This window comes from Prionailurus bengalensis, chromosome D2 (genome assembly GCF_016509475.1).
Source record: "Prionailurus bengalensis isolate Pbe53 chromosome D2, Fcat_Pben_1.1_paternal_pri, whole genome shotgun sequence".
Classification (NCBI taxonomy): Eukaryota; Metazoa; Chordata; class Mammalia; order Carnivora; family Felidae; genus Prionailurus; species Prionailurus bengalensis.
Genome location: NC_057351.1, coordinates 86,191,209 through 86,211,604, shown reverse-complemented (window position 1 = coordinate 86,211,604; position 20,396 = coordinate 86,191,209). Strand labels below are relative to the sequence as shown.

Here is a 20,396-nt window from a genome sequence, read left to right as displayed (position 1 = left end):
GAGAGCAGGGCTCGGGCCGCAGATCTTCGAGTCGCTGAGTCCCTTTCCCTTTCCTGCTGGGCTGTCCTTGGACCCCCGCCCTGCGTCTCTGCTTCGGGGCTCCTCAGGCTCCCCGGGCAGGCCGCCCCCATGTCTGCTAGGACCTTCGCAGGGACAGTTTACAGGTCGGCCTCAGGCTGCTCACACGTGGGGGCGGAAAGGGGTCCTCCAAGTGTGGCCCTTGCCCTCTGTGGGAGGTCCCCCGCGGACAGGGAACACCGGGTTGTAATCGCCTGGAGAGAGTTCAGAAGGCTCATAAAATCTGTGTGTGTGGGTGACATCGCAGGATGTGCCCACACACAAACACTGTTATATCATTTCTTTCTTAAAAAGTTATTTATTTTATTTTTATTTATATTAATTTATTTATTTATATTTATTTTGGAGGGCAAGAGGGACAGACCACGAGTGGGGGAGGGGCGGAGAGAGAGGGAGACAGAATCCCAAGCAGGCTCCAGGTTCCCAGCTGTCAGCACAGAGCGGACCGGGCCCGAACCCACGAACCCTGAGATCATGACCTCAGGCGAAGTCGGATGCCTAACCGACCCCCTTTCTTTTTTGTTATGTTTATTTATTTTGAGACAGAGAGAGAGTGGGGGGAGGGGGAGGAGAGAGAGGAAAAAGAGCGAGAATGGGGGAGGGGCAGAGAGACAGAGGGGGAGAGAGTCCCAAGCAGGCTCCACACTGTCCCCACAGAGCCCAATGAAGGGCTCGAAACCACGACCGGTGAGACCATGACCTGATCCGAAATCACGAGTCGGAACTGACTGAGCCACCCAGGCGTCCCCATATAGTTCTATTTCTATTCTAGTAATAAGCAGTCAGATGAAATTCGATGGCAATGATAGTAACATTAAACGCACGACTATTTAGGGATCCAACAAGATGTGCGAGCCCTGCAGTCCGGAAGCTACACCCCGTCGCCAGGAGAGAGCAGGGAGCGCCGAGCGAGCCAGGGCGAGGCCCGCTGGGTGGGGGCCGGAGCGGGGGCCGCAGCACCACCGGTGTGGGGCGCGAACACGGTGTGAGGGGCTTTGCCATTTGTGTCTCCGCGGGGACGCTGTCCCGCACTGGCGCCGCTGGGACAGGGACCGCGCGTGGGAAATGCCTGTTGGATAAATGAGAATAGCTAGACTGAAGGGGAAGCCAGGAGGACTTGCGCTCCTCGCGGGAGCACCCTTCTCTAGAACGGAATGAAGTCGCAGGGATGGGAGCAGAGGGCTGGGTCCCCCGAGGGCGCTGTAGCTCCCAGGCACGCACGTGTGGCAGAGCCCCAAAGGTGCGGAAGGGAGTGACAGGCCTCACCGTGGACGGGGTGGCTCTGGTGTGCCCTGTGGGGCGCAGACGTGGAGAACCAGGGCCGGGGTCGCCGTCGATGGCTGGGGAGCACTCGGGCTTGCCCTGGTGAGTCCTGAGTCGGAGGCAGGGACAGGAAGTGGGGAGGCCCTCGGTGACTGATCAGGTGCTGGCCCTTCCGGGTCATCGTTACAGGGGTTGCTGTGCGGCCTCCTGGACCAGTTGCTACAGTTACTGGTTCGACTTCCTAGAAGTGTCACTTGTGGCAGCCTGGCTTTCTGACTGACGGCTCGGGGGAGGGTCGGATGTGGGGGTCTCTGCAGGTGAGGGTCTCTGCAGGTGAGGGTCTGGGTGTGGGTGGTCGTTCAGGTGAGGGCGGGCCAGCTCCGCCCCGACGGTGGTGACCAGCGCATCTGCCTTCCCGCAGATCCCTCGGTGGCGGGTCTTAGCAGAGGGGATCGCGGTTTCCCAGCCGGCGCCCCGCCCGCGACCACCACGCAGCGTCAGTCCCGTCCCTCGCCGCGCCTGCGCACGCGTGTCCCGGGCCTCGGAACCCCCGCCTCACGCGCGCGCGCCCCGCCCTTCAGTACCCGTTCCGCGCACGCGCGCTGAGCTGCTTAGGCGCGGCCGCAACCCGCCCCGCGCACGCGTCGCACGCGCCGCACGCGTCCCGCGTTCTCGCGCACGCGCAGGCCCCTCCCCGCGGCCAATTGGCGTCGCCGCGGCTTATCCGGCGCTTATCTGTTGTGCGTCGGCCGGCGCGCGTCAGTTGGTCGGGGTCCGGGGTCGAGGCTACGCGCTCTGCTGGGCCTCGCACACGAGTATCGGTCCCCTGCCCGCTCTCCTCGGAGCGTCCGGCGCCCACCCGGCCCCGACCCCGACTCGCGGTCGCAGCGCCGTCGCTTAGGCGCCATGTCTCAGAGCGGGACTCCCGGACTGCAGGAGGAGAACTTGCAGGGTGAGGCCGTGGGAGCCGGGCACGACCCGCGCCGGGGACTGGTGGGTGCGGGGCTGGCAGGGCCGGGCGCGGGTTGGGGTAGTTCAGGGGGCGACCGGGGGCTGGCGGGGCTGGGGCGGGGGACTGGCGGGGCCAGGACAGAGGGCGGCGGGGGACGGGCGGCAGGGGACTGGCGGGGAAGGGGCCGGGGGTGGCGGGGGGCTGGCGGGGCAGGGGCCGGGGGTGGTGGGGCCTGGCGGGGAAGGGGCCGGGGCTGGCGGGGGGCTGACGGGGCCGGGGACTGGCGGGGAAGGAGCCGGGGGTGGCGGGGGGCTGGCGGGGCAGAGGACGGCCGGGGGCTGGCGGGGCCGGGGACTGGCGGGGCCGGGACAGGGGGCTGGCGGGGGATTGGTGGGGCAGCGGCCGGGGGCGGCCGGGGACTGGCGGGGCCGGGACAGGGGGCTGGCGGGGGATTGGTGGGGCAGAGGCCGGCGGCGGCCGGGGACTGGCGGGGCCGGGACAGGGGGCTGGCGGGGGATTGGTGGGGCAGAGGCCGGCGGCGGCCGGGGACTGGCGGGGCCGGGACAGGGGGCTGGCGGGGGATTGGTGGGGCAGAGGCCGGCGGCGGCCGGGGACTGGCGGGGCCGGGACAGGGAGCTGGCGGAGGACTGGCGGGCCGAGGGCGGCCGGGGGCTGGCGGGGCCGGGGACGAGGCCAGGGGTGGCGGGGGACTGGCGGGGCAGAGGACGGCCGGAGGCTGGCGGGGCCGGGGATTGGCGGGGCAGGGGCTGGGGGCGGCTCGGGACTGGCGGGGCCAGGACGGGGGGCTGGCGGGGCACTGGCGGGACAGGGGACAGATTGGATACCCCTAACAAGCTTAAACACCGCTCAGGCGACTGGGAATCCCGCCCTGAAGTCACAGCTCCCTGAGTCCGCATAGCTTGGTAAAGGCGCGTTTTATCACGTATTCCCTACTCCGGCGTTGATTTTAGCGAGCAGATGCCCAAGGTGGTTCTAGTTGGATTGTGGGCTTTAGACTTAAGGCATTACTAGTTCTGCCCGTGGTGACTGTTGGGACTTACTCGGGAGGCAGGAGAGGACGAAGGGGTTACTGTTGATACAGGGCTCAGGTCCACCGGCCACTCTTCTTAGTGTAAGATAAACAGCTTAATAAATGGTATAAGCATGTAAGTGTTTTTTGCTTTTTAAGTTGGGGTTCCATTTGTACTAGAAGGTTCATTGCAAACCAAAGCTCAGGATTGATTTGTGGGACAAAAAAAATCACTGTTCCCGGCCAGCACGCGGTTCCAGACCAGGCAGTGCTCCGGGGCAGACACGTGCCTCCAGCCTTGCTGGTGTGCCTGTTGTTTCTGGGTCTCCACTGACTGTCCTTTTGCATTTTGGGGAGCCAGGGCTCCCAGGGTTGCTGGGCATTGCCCACCCACACAGCTAAGTGAAAGGCAGCCTTGAGAGCCGCCTCCTGGGTCTTGCCTCAGTAGAGCTGCGGTGCAGCCCTTGTTCTCTGGGCCCCTGGGGGCCCAGGAGAAACCCGGTGGCCCTGACCTTTGTGTTCTCTGAAGCGAAAGTTCACTAATCTGAGTGAGCCTGTAAATAAGCTTTGGGGAGGGCTGTTCAAACCTTCGAGAATGAATGTTTAAGCTTCGTTAAGATTGTCGAAATCCTCACGTTCAGAGAAATCTGGTGAGCTAATTCTTGTCCCTTACAACAGGATCTGACTAGGCGAGACTGAGTCTAATACCACGTGTAACGTGCACTTAAAAACTGCAAGCCATTTTTAAAATCCTGTAATCTCTTTAAAATTCGACATTGACTAGTTCTTTGAAATCGACAAAGGGATTAAGGGTTTAAAGGTTCTCTGCCTTTTCTCCTGTAAGTTATAAATTCTCTGCCTTGGGATCATCCTTTTTCTCATTGTCAAGCTACTTACTTTGCAACATCGTGTGTCTTTCTTATGGGCCTTGTTCTGAGTGTTCCAAGGGGGCTCAGATGGCCCTCCGTCGACTGACCCCAAAGTGCTGAGTCATTGGCAGTGCAAAATTGCCAGCTTCTGAGTTAAAAGCTTTGTTTTTCTGTTTTGCTTATTCTATAAAAAGATGTTTACACACTGAGTGGAAATTCACGTTTAGGACTCTTTGGGCGGTTCTCTTGCGTGTACGTGCTGCTGGGCACTCGCTCACTATCTGCCGGGTGTGGGTGGGGTTACTTGCGTCACATCACGTGGTGCTGCCCGGCTGCCCTGGGAAATGTGAATCCGGGCACGGCTCCCGTCTGAGGCGGCGCGTGCCCCTCTGGGTTCTGGGCTGATGACCTCTTGTTTCTCTCTGAGCCCGAGCGAGCGGAGCCAGCCTCCTTCAGCCCGCCCTACAGACAGAGGCAGCGCTTTCCTTGAGAGCTGATTGGTTGTTCCCTGGTGCCCCCTGGTCCATTCTAGTTTCAGCAAGATCCCGATCTGCCTTTCTTGTCCCCACTTAGATGTGCAAGTGCTACCGTGCGGGAGGGCGGTGGGTAGTAGGATGGGAGGCGGTGGCATGGCTGACTTCCCACGAGGACCCCTGAATCCCAGGCCGACTGTTGACGAGTGCATGGGTTTAGTAAGGTGCTCACCAGTTTGCTCTGAGATGCTCCCCCCCACTTGCTTCCTGCAGCCAGTCAGATGACGCTGCTGTCACAGCCAGCCCGCTCTGGGCAGAGGTGTCCGAAGAGAAAAATGGGGTTTCTTTGGCATGGAAATTCTAGTAGAATTGTGCAGTTTTTTTTAATTAAAAAAAAAAATTTTTTTTAACGTTTATTTGTTTTTGAGACAGACAGAGCATGAACAGGGGAGGGTCAGAGAGAGAGGGAGACACAGAACCTGAAACAGGCTCCAGGCTCCGAGCTGTCAGCACAGAGCCTGATGCGGGGCTCGAACCCACGGACGGCGAGATCATGACCTGGGCCGAAGTCGGACGCTCAACCGACTGAGCCACCCAGGCGCCCCGGAATTGTGCAGGTTTGAGAGTGCAGGTTTCAGACGTGTAGGTTCTCGCCCAACTCACAGATGGTCACTGAGAGGCCCGAGGCGGGGCAGAAAATCAGGCAGGTGAGCACAAGTATAGGAAGAGTCAGGCTCCCGGTGAAGTGACCCGGGGGCTGCTGGGAGCCCGGGGGGACAGTGCAGACAGGATCCCGAGTTTTCAGGAGTCCTAGGTCAAATCAAGTCTCTCATTCTGCCCACCTAACTTGAGAGGCGTGCATGCATTTATTTACTTACTGTTCTGTTTACTCACTCACAAAAATGGCTGTGCTTACAGAAGTTTTTAGAACGTGCAGTTTTCCCAGGGAGGAAGCCCTCTGAGGAGGGAGCGAGTTCCTCGAGGCTTAGTGGCCGCTCTCCCTCTGGGAGGTGCGCCTTCTCAAACGTCCTTGGTTCTGTTTTCTGTCTGTCCTGCCGTCTCACAGGTTATTAGGACGCCTGCCACCCCCCTGACCAGTCCTTCTCAACCCTGGCTGCCCAAATCCTGTTACAGCTTTTCCAAAATACATCCATGCTGGGGTTCTGCCTCCGCATTCCAGCTCGGAGTTTGCAGAGCGCCAGCGAGGCTTCTGGAGAGCGGGAGAGAACACGGCCTCTCCGTCTCTAGGGCTGAGACCTGCTGCCCAGATCAGGGCCGGAGGGAAACGGGATGTGCTGGGGGTTCCCTGTGGGCTGTCACATGGCACAGTGGAGGCAGGAGGTGTGGCTGGTGCTTCATCTCTGGCTTGTTCCGAGGTGTGAGCTGGGCTGTGTCCCCGTTAGTGTGGAGCATATGTGGCGGGGAGTGGGGGGCCTGCCTTGGACCAGCAGCACCCCCGCCTGTTTCCTCGTGAGGGCTAACTGTGGCTGGTGACTTGGTTTGTTGTTTGTGATTGAGGAAGCTTTCTGAGGTGGTGAAGACACGTTATCCCCATCTTTCCTGCTGGAAAAGATGAGGGACCTTAGCGGGTGCGTGACGTGGGTGGGCGGATAGCAAGCCCGGTTTTCCCTTGCCAGGAAGTGTGCTTCCTGCCCAGTTGCGCAGGTTAATAATAAAACTCTCTTCCTAGTAAATCATTCTTGGAAAACAGCTTTTGGACCCAAAGCTTTTGCTGTAGAGAATCCAGAATGGGATTTTTTTTTTTTCCCTCGGGATGCTTAGGATTTTTTTTTATGACATGATTTTAAAAAGCATGGGCTGGTCTCATTGGGTCTTGAGTTGATCCTTGTAATGTAACAAAAAAATAGATATACACTTACATTTAATAGTGTTACATGTCAGTTTTGTCTCCGTTTATTTTTTATTTTTATTATTTTTTAAGATTTTATTTTTAAGTAATCTCTGTACCCAACATGGGGTTTGAACTTGTGACCCCAAGATCAAGCCACACGCTCTTCAGGCTGAGCCAGCCAGGCAGCCCAGTAATATCTGTTTAAGAAAGCATATGTTTGGGGTCTTTTTCCTTGCATCTTGGCACTGAGCTCCAAAAGCCCTTGGGATTTCTTGAGTGACAGTAGTGTATTGAGGAGCCCTGTTGGGACACACGGAGTCTGCTAATGAGGTGACTTAGCAGGGACCTAAGTGGCCTTTGCATGGGGGAGTGAGGGGAGAGACAAACCTGAGACTAGAGGGCAGGCTCTCAGCGCCTGCCCCCTTCCGGGGACAGGAGTGGCTGGAGGTTGGTTAGGAAACCTTCATACGACGAGCTTCAGGGAGTTTCACTGGCGCACATGCTGAGGTGCAGGAGCTCCCCCCCCCCCCCGCCCCTGGTCCTCGTACCCTGTCCTGTGTGTGTGTGTGTGTGTGTGTGTGTGTGTGTGTGTGTGTGTGTATGTACTTGGCTGTCCCTGAGTTGTGTCCTTTGTAATAAGCGGGTAAGTAAGGTGTTTTCCTAGGTCCTGTGAGTTCTAGGGAAGGACTGGACCCGGGGCAGGTCTTGTAGGAGCCCCTGCATTTGTCGTCTGCGGGCAGAAGCGCGAGCAGCCTGGATGCCCTGTTTGCAGCCGCTGTCAGCCGCAGGCAGTCTTGTGAGGCGGACCGTGTGGGGCCTCGCTGGCTCCAGGGGGTCACACTGGAAATGAGTCATCGGACAGCCAATTGGAGACCCCCCCCCCAACACATTCCAAGTTGGAAGTGACATCATGAAGAGACCCCACACCCCTTAGACTCAGGCACCAGAGCTCTTGGAAACCCGGTCGGCAGCCCAGATGGAAACGTCAGATGTGCGGTCTTGGGATGGGAGGTGTGTAGGATGCTCTGAAGTCACTGTAGCTTCTGCTGACACGTGGTGGCCCGTGGCCTGGGCTCCTAGCCGGACGCTGGCTTGTGCATTCATGATGCGCTCCTGCAGCTGGAGACAGTCACTGGGAAACGTGTGTGACGATCGTGTTAGCAGACTGGGAGGCTGTGAGCTTTGTGGCAGCGTCTTTGATTTGCTTTTTTCTGATGAATGTGACCTGTGGTACAAGCAGCTTACTGAGGGTAGGCTAGGACTCAGAGATGCCAGCTGGCCGGACGGCTGGCCGTCTGCTGGTGCCTCCGGTCCACCGTCCCCCCGACTGCACGGTGTGGGGCCACGTGGGGCGATGGTCCTCGTAGTGCAGTTAGAGGAGGTATGACACGGCCCCCGGTGTCTTTCTGGTACCCGCACGTTGTCTTTTGCAGCCTGCCTCCACCCTGTCCCAGCCCCCGTCCTCCGCGTGCTGCCGGGGCAGCCTTGACAAGTAGCTGGCGCCTGAGATACACGGACCCGTGACACAGAATAGAGAGCCTGTCGGGCTCGGAAACAGACCTGTGCACATTGCCAGCTTGATCTCTGACAGGAGGCAGCCCGGCAGTGGGGAGCGCGGGCGGCTGAATGTCTGCACCAGACTGAGCGTGTGCACAGATTCCAGCCAGGCTCAGGAAACCCACGTCTGCACGACAGTCCCCAGGACACAGATCTTCAGGACCTCAGAGTAGGAAGAGATTGACTATTTGGCTGAATTAAGATAAAAAACTTGTATCCGTCAGAACAAGACGTTAGCGCAAGAAGGCAAGCCACAGGGAAGTTCCTTGTCACACGTTCCGATAAGAAAGGCTTGTGTCTTGAATGTGGAACTCTTACAGGCAGAGGAAGAGATTTTTGAACAGCCGATGTAAAAGGGTGTCATCCGTGGCCGGCGAACGTGAAAATCCGGCCGATTTCGTTAGAGATGAGAGAAACACGGGCTCCTGGGTGGCTCTGCCGGTTGAACATCAGCCGACGCTTGATTTTGGCTCAGGTCATGATCTCACGATTCGTGAGTTCCAGCCCCACGTTGGCCTCTGTGCCTATAGCGTGGAGCCTGCTGGGGATTCTCTGTCTCCTCCTCTCTGCTTCTCCCCTGCGCGTGCTCGTGCTCTCTCAGAATAAACGCTTAAAAAAAAAAAAGCGGGGGCACCTGGGTGGCTCAGTCAGTTGAGTGTCCGACTTCAGCTGAGGTCACCATCTCACGGTCTGTGAGTTCGAGCCCGGTGTCGGGCTCTGTGCTGACAGCTCAGAGAGCCCGCTTCGGATTCTGTGTCTCCCTCTCTGCCCCTCCCCTGCTCATGCTCTGTCTCTGTCTCTCAAAAATAAATGTTAAAAAAAAAGAAATCCGAGAAATGTAAAACCACGTGAGACGACGCCATCACAGAAGGGCCACCTGGGAAGACTGGCTGCGCCAAGCGGGCAGCAGCAGATGCTCTGCTTTCTCGGGAGGACTGCGTGTTGGCGCAGCTGTGTCGGGGCAGGTGTCTCCCGATAACCCTGATGGCGCACGCGCTCCTCGCCAGCCGTCCGCTCGTAGGTCTGCATCCGATGGACGCGAGAGCGGGGACTCCGTGAGCGATGGGCAGTTCCGGAAGCACCGATGGCTGCCGTCCCCCACCCGAACGGGCCACGGATCCAACAGAACCCCCAGCCTGTGGCGCAGCCGCAGCGGCGGGCCCAAGCACGTGCACGTGTCCACCAGCACTTAGTGGCCCCCGCGTCCAGCCCCCAGGTGGTGCCATTGGGCCCTGGCCCGGCGCCCCCCCCCCCCCCCCAAGCCTGCGCCGAGCCCGCTGCTTGCAGTGCGCTCAGGACGACTGGGGGTCACGTCCCCCGTTGTGGGATGGGCCGGGACTGTTCTCGAGCTCTCCCGCCTGCTTGATTCCCCAGACGTGCACGTGCACCACCCACAGCCCCGCCCCAGCCTGTCCCTGCCCAGCACGAGGCTGCAGGGTGGACGCCGTGTCCGTGGAGACGCCTCTTCCGACAGGCAGGCTCCCTCTGGGGGTGGGGGCTCCATCTGGTCCTTTGCCCACAGCCCGTGCAGGGGTTTAGATTGGACTGAGTTTATCCCAGGAACTCAGCCGGTGGGCCCGTGGGAGAGCAAGCCTGGCAGAAGGTAGTGCCTTGCCCTGCAGGCTGTGGCTGCCGGGGGTATTCGGTGCGGAGGGTCCGGTGCTGAGACAGCTCTCTGAAGCCACAAAATCTGGCTAGAAGCAGCTTGGGATGTATGTAACGGATGTCAATTTTTAGTAAGTTTAAGGATGTAGACTTCCTTCTGGTAACAGCTTGGGTAGCTTGAATCCATGGGATGCTTTGCTCTGGTTAATCACGTTTAGTGAGAAATTACCTTCGTCCTAGACACGTTCATCCGGCTTCTGACAGACGGGAGCATAGAGCAGCGGTCAGGAGCCAGTGTCGGGAGGCGTCAGGGCCAGAATGTGCAGCTGGTGTGGAAATAAGCACGCGAGAGAGTTTAAACCTTCAAAACAATTGAAATCTCTTCAGATGCTGTTGATACCCTTTTCTGAAAACTGAGTTGAAAGCATCCCAGTCGGTGGTCCCTGCTGGCCCAGCAGGTCACCGGACACCTGTGCAGGTGCCACCGGGCGGGTATTTGTAGCTTCAAGGAGATGGCTGCGTGTCCCAAGAGTCAGGGCTGGGAGGGTGGCTGCCTCCACCGTAGGTAGAAAATCCAAGCTGTGTCCTTTTTTGTCTCCGGCAGGCTCCTGGGTGGAATTGCATTTCAGCAATAATGGGAATGGGAGCAGCATTCCAGCCTCTGCTTCCATTTATAACGGCGACCTGGAAAAAATCCTGCTGGACGCCCAGCACGAATCTGGACGGAGTAGCTCCAAGAGTTCTCACTGTGACAGGTGGGTGTAAGTACGCACGCGCATCCGGTGCTGACGGCCCAGTGCTCGAGCGGTCACGGTGGTAAGTGCTGCTTGAACCTGAGCTCGGCGCACGTTCAGGAGCGGCCCTCCCCCTCTCCGTCCCTCCTTAGAGGGACCCTCGCCCTCTGGCAGGAGGGATGGGGCCTGGTCCGTGGAGGGACCACAGTAAAGGGGTCCACACCTGGTCCCCCGGCCTCTGCTCCCCGTGGGTCCCGGCTTTGTCATCTGGGTCACCACGAGCTGCTGGGCGTCAGCACTGCCGGTGAGTTGGGGCAGCGTAGCCTGGTCAGAAACCAAAGCTCAGGTGCTCGCAGGCCTGTAGCAGAGCACCAAGCCACGCAGAGCGAGCCTGCGGGCCGCGTCGGGTCCACCCCCGGGCCTGGCTCCCCGCTGCCTGCGCCGCTCCACTGACGAGGAGGCCGCACGGTCTGGCGCTGGCCTGGTGCCAGCGCTTCCTGTCTCGGGAGGTGGCCCCGGGCCGCCGGGTGCTTCGTTTGTCGGGACGGGAATAACGTGCCCGCCTCGCTCTTTCCCCATTCTCGCGTGCGTCACTACCAAGCCCGCCTCGCTCACAGACTCCGCAAGATACGAACCGAGCTTCGGAGATAGACGCCCACAGCGTGGGAGAAAAGAACAGCTCTCAGGTAGGCCGGAGCGGGCTGCGCGCCGGGTGCCGTTTTGACGTTTGTATGGTAAGCCTGTCCAGTGGAGCTGAGGAGGGGAGGCTCTGGTGTTCTTAGGGGGTCTCTTGCCTTTTTGTAAAGCCAGGGGTGGGGGCAGCGACAGCCACCGCTCGGGCCTCACACCCAGCGGGCCAGAGAAGTGCGGCTCAGGTCAGGTAGGGGGCCTCTGCTGCCCTCCCGTGCTGTCCTGAGGACACGCGGGAGGGAGGTGGGTTGTCCTGGGCCTGCAGCCTGGACAGGGGCCTGTGTGGCCAGTTGGAAGGGTGGCTGGGAGCCGGGGAGCGGGTGGCCTTGGCTGTCGTCGGATGGTGAGCGCGTGTGCCAGGGTCCGCTCTTTGGGAGAGCCCGGCGTTATCCACAGAGCCTTTTGTGGCCCCCTACCATCGTGACGCTGACACCCCTTCCTCAATGGATGCTGTAGACCCTTCCAGAAACGATGCCTTAGGCCGTGCTGACTGTTGTTGGCATAATTCATGGGAGGAGCACACAGGCCAGTTACTTCCGTCTGAGCTCACTTTTTTAACATTTGCTCAAGTAGTTAATGGGTCTTACTCGCCAGGTGCTTCGGTTGTGTCGTGGGGGCTCCAGTCTGAGAGCGTCAGGCCCTCGTGCTGTGGGGCTTCTCCAGTCCCCCCCAACCCCCCACTCCCTCTCCTGTGCTGCACCTGCGTATGTTGGAATGCGCAGAAAGTGTTTTGTTTTTTTTTAACGTTTTATCTTCTTTTTGAGAGAGGGAGAGACAGCATGAGCAGGGAGGGGGCAGAGAGAGGGAGACGCAGAATCCAAAGCGGGCTCCAGGCTCCGAGCTGACAGCACAGAGCCTGACACAGGACTTGAATTCTCGAACCACGAGATCATGACCTGAGCCGCAGTCGGATGCATAACCGACGGAGCCACCCAGGCGCCCCTCCAGGAAGTGTTTTCTTTGGGTGTTCTCGGTAATTACAAAACACGAACAATTGACTTCCTTTCCCATATTTATTTCAAAGTCTCTTAGGAAGCAAGGTCTTGGAAGTACCACTGAGTCACTTGATCCTGTGGGGTCTCCCCTCAGGGCCTCCCTCCCACCTAGGCTCTTCCAGGACTGTCCCTGGTCCCCCGGGGAATCCTGACGGTGCCCCCAGGCAGCTGGTTTGTTTTGCTGATGCATTCTACAGTATTTCCAAAGTTTTTAGTGGTTTTTCAGATTTTAAAGGAGGAATTACAGGATATACTAAGGTATAGACAGAGGTTTTATTTTTATTTTTTTTAAGTTTTATTTATTTTGATGAGAGGGAGCATGCCAGGGAGGGGCTAAGAGAGAGAGAGAGAGAGAGAGAGAGAGAGAGAGAGAGAATCCCAAACAGGCTCCACACTGTCAGCAGGGAGTCCGACTCAGGGCTCAAATTCACGAACCGAACCGTGAGATCATGACCTGAGCCAAAATCAAGAGCTTTACGCTTAGCCAACTGAGCCCCCCCAGGTGCCCCAAGTAGAGCTTCTGAAATGCAAAAAAGAAAACTCTCTGTGGTCCTGCTCTCTAGTCCCCTGTGATCAGTGTCTTGTCTTACGGATTTTAAGATGTAGCTTGAAATCACAGGTGCAGGTATGTTTTTGGGTTTTTCACTCCCACTGAACACAAAATCGTTCTTTTAAACTTGATCAAGGGGCGCTGTGCCCTTCAGAGCTTGTTTTGGGTTTTAGATGGTTTTTATTTGCTTGTCTCACAACCAGCCCCGTGGTCGGCATCTTTGTGCGGCCCCTTTGTCCTCTGTCCTCACTTCACGTGGCTTCCTTGGGACAGTGTTTGCAGCCTCGGCGTCTGTCCCAGAAGCGAGCCCCCCAACCTGCCGTCCACCCACCACCCGGCCGTGGGCCTCCAAGCCCGGCCTGCGTGACGGCGCGTGGGTGGACGGCGGCATTCCGTGGCGGGGCCGTGAGGGGCTGACACACTGTTCATGTCGACTCTGTCGCAGTCCGAGGAAGATTATATCGAGAGGAGGAAAGAAGTCGAGAGCATCTTGAAGAAAAACTCCGACTGGATATGGGACTGGTCCAGTCGGCCGGAGAACATCCCCCCCAAGTGAGTGTCCTCGGTGTCGCGGGGGTCTCGGTGGACCCGGAGCGCGGCCGCTCAACTCGCGTGTGTCCCCCCAGGGAGCTCCTCTTCAAGCACCCGAAGCGCACGGCCACGCTCAGCATGCGGAACACGAGCGTGATGAAGAAGGGGGGCCTCTTCTCGGCGGAGTTCCTGAAGGTCTTTCTCCCGTCCCTGCTGCTCTCGCACCTGCTGGCCATCGGGCTGGGGTGAGTGAGGCCGCGCGAGGCTGCCCCCGGGGAACCGGGTCCCAGTCAGCTCACGCGACCTGCGTGTGGCCAGGCACGGGACTCGGACCCTGGTCTGAGACCCTGGAGGTGCCCCTGCCTCACCTCCCGGCCCCACCGCGGGGATGGCCCCCCGACTGAGCCCTGACAGCAGAGGCTCGTCCCGCCCGGTGCTTTCGTGGCGTCTGGCTCGTCAGCACGGATGGCCCCGTGTCCTGTGTCGTCCCGGGCCATGCCTCCCACGCGCAGGCGTGTGGCGGCCTGGCTTGGCAGAGCCAGGGAAACGGGCCTTCGCGCCCCCTGTCGTCTGGTGCCGCTTGCCCGGTGTGGTCCCAGCCTCTGTGCGGGTGGGTGGTGGTCTCACGAGCCCGGGCGCGCCTCATCCCGCTGCGGTTGTAGCTTGTGGGACGGTCCGCGTGGTCAAGATGGGCTTCTGATTGAGGCCGGCACCCCCTGGCCGGAGGGCTCGGGTCCGGGGAGAGGAAGCCAGGATGACCGAGCCGCTGACGCACAGCACCCTCGGCTTCCTGAGCCCCGTGGACGGGGAACCCGAGCCTCGGGCCCTTCCAAGTTTGGGGGCAGGTGGGAGCTTTCTGGCCGGCCCAGCAGCCGTGGAGGTTGGGGGGGGGGGGAGGGCAGAGCTGCCCGCCCCGCCCTCCCTTCCGAGGCTCAGACCCTACTTCCGCCTGGGAAGTGGCTTCCCCAGGGGCCGGACCCCGTCCCCCTCGCTGCCCGGGGCTCGGTCTCCGGCACGGCTGTGTTCTGGCCAGAGCTTCCCCCGAGTCCAGCTCTGGACTGTTCTCCACAGCTAGCGAGTCAGATGGCCGCTGCTTAAACGCCTGGTCTGGGCCTCCATTTCAGGGCTGATGTCTGCAGCTGGCGCCCAACGGGCAGAGCTTGCTGGCCCTCGGGACTAAGTCCGTCTCTGGTCCCCCCGAGGCGGCTCCCCTGAGGATGGGTGGGCTCGCGCCTGAGCTCTTCTGCTGGGCCCGCCGGCCCCTTTATTTCTGCCCCCCTCTCGGTCAGTCCGAGCCTGACCCGCGTGCTGCTGTCCGGGCCCCGCTCTCGCCCCCGGCCTGGACCGCCTGAGGGCAGCGCTTTGTTGCTCGGGGACCACCCTGGTGAGGCTGGCGGACGCGAACCCACGGCGAAGCCGCCGGGTCCGCTTCGAAAGAAGCGCCATGGCCGTTGTGTCGTGAGAGCATCTCTGCTTGCTTTGTGGCCTCCTCTGTACTTAGAACACAGCTGGATCTCTAAACGCGATTACAAAATACTATGACAAATCACTACGCGTTTGATAAGGTTGCAGATGCTCCTCACAAAGTTCTTAGGACTGGGTGGCAAATAGGCTGTCCCCTTGCATCCGCTGCCCCTGCCAGGCCGTGAGCGGTGCGCCCGCCTCACTGCTCGTTGCTCTCTCTGAAGGATCTACATCGGAAGGCGTCTGACCACCTCCACCAGCACCTTCTGATGAAGAATCAGAGCCCGGCTTTTCCCCGCGGCCGGATCGCCGTGGGGGCCGCGGCAGCACCGACGGAGGCCTGTCCCGACCCCAGGAAGCTGCACCACTTGGTTCTGTAAACGCTGCGTTTCCGCCTTTAGTGAGATGAAAGAAAAGAGAGAAGAACCAGGCTAACCCGTAATCGTATCCGTGGGATCAGTTAGTGCGCATGTCGTGTTGGTTAACATCTGCTGTAATAATTTGGTAGTAAATTCTCTTTGGATATTATAAGTAAGTAAATAATTTTAACATGCTAGATACGATGTATGTAGTATTCTGGCAGATTATCTGTAACCAGTTATTCAGTTAAAATACTTTATATTTGCAAAGAATGAACGTTTATTAAAATGACTACATGAGGGGTTTATCCCGAGTAAATATTGTGGCCTTATATTCGCACTATTATAGGAAAGACTACATTCAAGTGGATGCAGGTTGTCTCCTAAAGACATTTAACTCTCTTAACGCAGAGTTCTTTATCACGCCGTAGAATCCCGGAACAAATGCAGGTTCCGCTGTACTGTTGGGACACGAAGCCGTGCGTCCCTGCGGGGGTGGGGGGGGACTTCCGTCTGGGTGGCCACCTTGGACGCTCGCCTCCTGCCCAGGGACCCTGTCCGTGTCCTCCTCTCCACTCACTCTGGATTGCTGGATCTGCTCCTCCCCGTGGTGTTGGGGTTTCGTGTGTCTTAGAATCTGCTCCATCCTAAGCAAACCTGTGTCTACTTCAAAAGACTGGAAATAGAGAAAAAATAAATCTTTGCCAAATCCTCGAGATGACTGTAGTCACGTGGTTTAAAAGTGTTCTAAAAGCTTTGTGGGTGAACCAGGCGTACGTCCCCTTGTCCCCTTTACCTTTCCTACGGCATGGCGGCGGCCTCTCGGACGCACCGTACAGATCCTCCTGTATCTGTTCTGCACCCGTACACTACGTTCTGTTGTGTTAAAAATAAATAACATTTTGAGTTTTTAAAATTTCCGTTGATATTTAAACGATTACCTCAGGTACAGCAGCTCACAGCCATCTCATTTGCAGAAATTGCTGCTGCTTGAACGGGGTCGGAAACCTTCCCGGCGCTCGACTTCTGGAAGATAGGTTCGGTCACGTGGAAATGCTCCGGCCGAGCGAACTCCCGTGACAGACAGCAGGGGGTGCCCGTCTGTCAGGAGAAACGGGCTGGTCCCTCTGCGGCTTCTGTCCCGAGCGGCCAATGGCCTGATCCAGGGGGCTGCACTCAGCGTGGCTGAGCGGGGTCCTGCGTCTCCAGGGTTGGTGCCCCTTGAGCACGGCTGACTCCCCTGTCGCCCTCTGGGTCATCACTTTTGCCCCGCTCTTGGTGGCACTAGCTGAGCCCTGGGCAAATCTGGCTGGAGGCCCCCGAGGGCGGTCAGGAAAGTGCTTTCCCCTGAGTGACACCGGGAATGAGACCGGGCTTTCTGGAGGCCCCTCCCCAGAGTGTGTGTATTGGCAGGTGTCTCTCTCTTGTCCTCCCTTTCTGGTGTGATAGCAGCACACAGTAACAGCTTTTGCTAATAGCCCTTGTTACTGTTCACTTTACTCGCTGAAGAGTGAGTTTACGCGTCTGGGTGACTTAACGTGCTGCCAACAGTCTTGGGTCTAAAGAGAGAAGCCTGCAGTTGCCACTTTTAACTGAGTTTTCTGGTCCAGACACCTGCAGACTGGGTGGGGCACTTGGGGGCGGGGCGGGGAGGAAACCCATCAGCACCTTGACAACCACCTGCGCGTTGCTGTGACCTACGACCCGTTCTAGGAATCCTCCCTGAGGATCACCCTGTAAAAGTCCGTTTCTAGCAGCGCGTCTCGGGAGAGGCCCCCCCGCAGAGGGTGCGCCAGCCGTGTGGGCGATCGGCTTGGACACCACACGGGCCCTCGGGCATCGGGCGAGCTGCCCCAGGCGACCCTGTTCAGAGCTGGACCCACTACGGCCCAAACTGCAGGCTGATGAACAAAATAAAGACGTATTTGAAAAAAGAGCGTAACCGATGGTGTGCTATCATTCGTGCAAAAATGAGCCAAGGAGGCCCCTGCTCCTTATGAAGAAACCCGTGACCACACCAGAGGAGCAGGTGGGGGCAGCAGGTATGGGGGGGGGTGGAGGGGAAGGAAGGTGCAGGCCTTTTCTGGGACGGACTCAGCACCTCCATGGTGCCTCGCGAAGCCAAAATCAATCATCGGAAACGTTTCCGAGATGATTCAAAATCGAATGCAAACCAGGAAATGGGACGATTCCTGAGGCCACGCTGGCGGTGGGGCAGGTGTTGGGAGCTGCGAACGAGGAGGACACGGATCCGGAGGAAGAGGGCGGGCCGGAGAGTGAATGGAACTCAAGGTCTAATAGATGCGGGGGAGGGGTCTCCCAGCTCCAGCCGAGCTCGGGGCCTCCGGTGAGCACTGCCAGCTGGCGGGTCCGAGCTGGTGGGTCCGGATCCGGTCCCTCAGGCCACAGGTAAAGTGAGGCCGTGAGGTCATGACCCGAGCTGAACTGAAATGGCCACGGGGGTGAAGCACGGCTCGAGGGAGAAGTGGGCTCTGGGGCAGTGGGGTCCGGAACACACACACACCGGAGAGTGGGCTCAGAAGCCGGCACAGGCAAAGGACACGGGAGACAAGGTGAAGGAAGTGCCAGTGGCCCAAAGCGGGACAAGAAACAAGCATGGTGGCGCGGTGACGGGCAGGCGCCCTCGTCCACGCCGGCAGCAAACAGGTGGGAGGAAAATACGGGTCTGCGAGTTGCGGGTCCCGGTCAGGCACCCGCGGGACCCACGGACGCCGCAGAGTGGGCGTGGGGGACAGCCCCACTACCCCCCCCCCCCCCCCCACGGTGGTCACAGAGACCAAGGCGTCGTGAAGACGCCTTGCAGCCGGGGTGAACCCCCACACGGGCCGTCCGCCTGCGAGGTCGGCCGCCAGCGCACCCCGGAGAAAGGGCCGCGTGTCCAGCAGACAGCGCCGGCAGGACTCGCCCCGGGCCGCCGCGGACAACGTGATGCAGGGGGCCTGACTGTCTCACGGTTGTGAGTTCGAGCCCCACGCCGGGTGTAGAGATGATTTAAAAATAAGATCTTAAATCTCAACAATGGATTTAGGACCAGAAACCAGAAGCCAGACAAAAACAGGCCGTGAGCTCCCTGACGTTGGTCTTGGCGACAGGTTTTTGGATTTGACACCATTCGCAAAAGCAACAGAAGCAAAAATAAACCAGTGGGGCTGCACTAAAAACCTTGTGCACACCGACGGGAGCCGCCAACACGGAGCAGAAACCAAGCACACGGGAGCCAAGATCTGTGACGCGGAACCGACACTCTAAGTAACACCAGTCGGGTTAGATAGAAAACACGACGGGTTATTTCTCCGAAGAAGACATCCGGGCACGCGAGATGCTCAACGTCACCCCCTGCACGTGTGCGAGGCTCCCAGTCTCCGGGCGACGTCTGGGCCCAGGAGCGGAGCCCGCGAGAAGCGTCAGTGGTGCCCCGAGGGTGTCGGTAAAAGGCTGCAGAGCCTAAGAGGTTCATCCGCAGCCTGGGAAGGTCTGTCCCCACCGAGCACACCTGCAAAGCCCACTCTGAACGGACTGGTCTCCCGTGACTTACCGGACACTCTGGTTATCAGAGGAATCCCAGGTTTGTTGCTCACGACGTCCTCAACTGCGCGGGGGTCGAGGTCGACAGCAGCTGTCCTAGCCCAGCGCTGGCATCCTGGCGGCTGGCAGGCCCGTGTTCCGGGGACCGTGCTGCATGAAGCAGGACAGGAAGGACAGGCCAGGTGATCCTGGATGGCGGCCACCCAGCCTCCCACCCGCTGGGGCCGCTGCCCGCCCTAGACCCTGAATGGTGGGACCCCACCTTCGCGCACACCCCAAGTGGAGGGATGCACTGTCAGATGAGGTGCCGACGACTCCAACAAGCCCCGGGCCCAGATGACCCCTCCGCACGTTCTCCTGCCGGGGAGTCCCTTCTCTCAGGGCCACAGCTCCTAGGTCAAGGCCACGCTCGGGTGTGAAAGTTCCCTGTGTGCTGCGCTCACCCGCCGTCACCAGCCCTGCGGGGGTGCGGGGTGGGCCCAGGGGCAGTGCGCACACGCCTGAGCCCGCCACCTGTGACCGCGTGCCACAGGGCGGCCACCTGTCCCCTGCCGCCAGTTCGCAGGGCCCGTGTGCAGCAAGCACCTAGAAAGACGGGGCCGCCACCGTCAGGGTGAGCGCCCACGCGCCATACCCCACTCCTCCCTGAGACAGCCCTGGGTGTGCGTGTGGGGGCAGGGGCTGCCCCACCCGTACTTGGCCCCGAGCACTTGCCGCGTGGAGACCCCCCACGGGGCACAAGTACTGCCCTCTCTGCGCCGGACACCGAAGGACCGGGGTCCCGGTCAGGTATCCCACCGGCTCATACGAGACTTTCCCCGAAGCCCTCCACTCTCCCGGCAGAGCACCCGAGCCCTGTCCTAACGGAAGTGCGCGTTCCATCCCCGCTCAACATCCCCGACACGATCCCAGGGCCAGGCCCCGCCTCAGACCTGGGTTCCGTGCAGAGCAGCATCCTCCGGACAACAGACACCTGCTGTCCCTTCTCCTGCAGAGCCAGGGAGCTGCTCACTCGGGGCTCCCACTGCTCTGACCCTGTCCCGGACACTCCCCCGGAGAGGCCAATGGCTGCTGGTCTATGGACACGGCACACGTTTGGGAGAAAAAAACTGCTCGACCCCCTTGAGCAAGACTTGCAGACATTTCCTCCTTAAAGCAACGTAGCAACAGAGCCCGGCTCAGCCTGGTCAGAGCGGTCCACTCGCGCTGACCAGGGATGCTCTGGGGATGGGCCTCTGGTTCGGGGAAGCGGGGCCGCTCAGCTCCTCAGGACAGCAGGTGGAAACGTGGCATTTGTCTTGCTGTCCCGTCACCAGTGCCAGTGATCTGCAGACACAGGACAACCAGGCCGAGTCTCACACTGACTTTCAGAAGCTCCATTTCTCATGAATAAAGATTATCCATCCCGACCCAGGTCACTGGCCTGCGGAGAGCACGAAAACTTCTAGGAAAACAGCAGCACGGGACCCTGAGAATGAAAACAATTCACACAACTGACTTTGAGGAACAGAGACAATTTCTGGATTTGTAAACGAGAAAAGGGGAACGTTTTAGAAAATACGTATTTCATGAAGAACATAAATGAGCGAAATAAATGAAGTCTGAAAACTAGGGATTTTCCCTCGTCGGGGGGACAAAAGGCTCACCTGGAAATGCACGTCGAGGAGGAAGCAGTGCAGGGGAGACATGCCCGCCTCTCGAGCGTGCATCCCGCACAGGTCCCAGCTCCTGAGAGCAAGCGGGGAACCCCGGAGTCGGAGAGGGCGCCACCGGGGTCCGCGCCCCGGCGTTTCCCCTCTGCTGGGTCCCCCGCGACGCAGAGGCTCAATTTCTACTCAATGGGAAAAG

At 59.4% G+C, this 20,396-nt stretch overlaps 2 protein-coding genes across 2 annotated transcripts; one reads left to right on the top strand and one right to left on the bottom strand.

Annotated features, from left to right (window-relative positions):
* The first annotated feature begins 1,932 nt into the window (after positions 1-1,932).
* On the top strand, positions 1,933-15,718 carry BNIP3 (BCL2 interacting protein 3). The gene is made up of 6 exons (XM_043597901.1): positions 1,933-2,293; positions 10,284-10,434; positions 11,015-11,099; positions 13,094-13,200; positions 13,275-13,424; positions 14,868-15,718. Exons 1-6 carry the CDS (start codon positions 2,248-2,250, stop codon positions 14,911-14,913), a joined length of 585 nt encoding a protein of 194 aa, XP_043453836.1. The 5' UTR covers positions 1,933-2,247; the 3' UTR covers positions 14,914-15,718.
* LOC122492642 lies at positions 15,265-20,257 on the bottom strand. Its single transcript, XM_043596125.1, has 5 exons — positions 20,195-20,257; positions 18,811-19,133; positions 18,559-18,698; positions 15,799-15,878; positions 15,265-15,678 (listed from the first exon to the last, which is right to left on the bottom strand). Exons 1-5 carry the CDS (start codon positions 20,255-20,257, stop codon positions 15,364-15,366), a joined length of 921 nt encoding a protein of 306 aa, XP_043452060.1. The 3' UTR covers positions 15,265-15,363.
* Between the last annotated feature and the right edge of the window lie 139 nt (positions 20,258-20,396).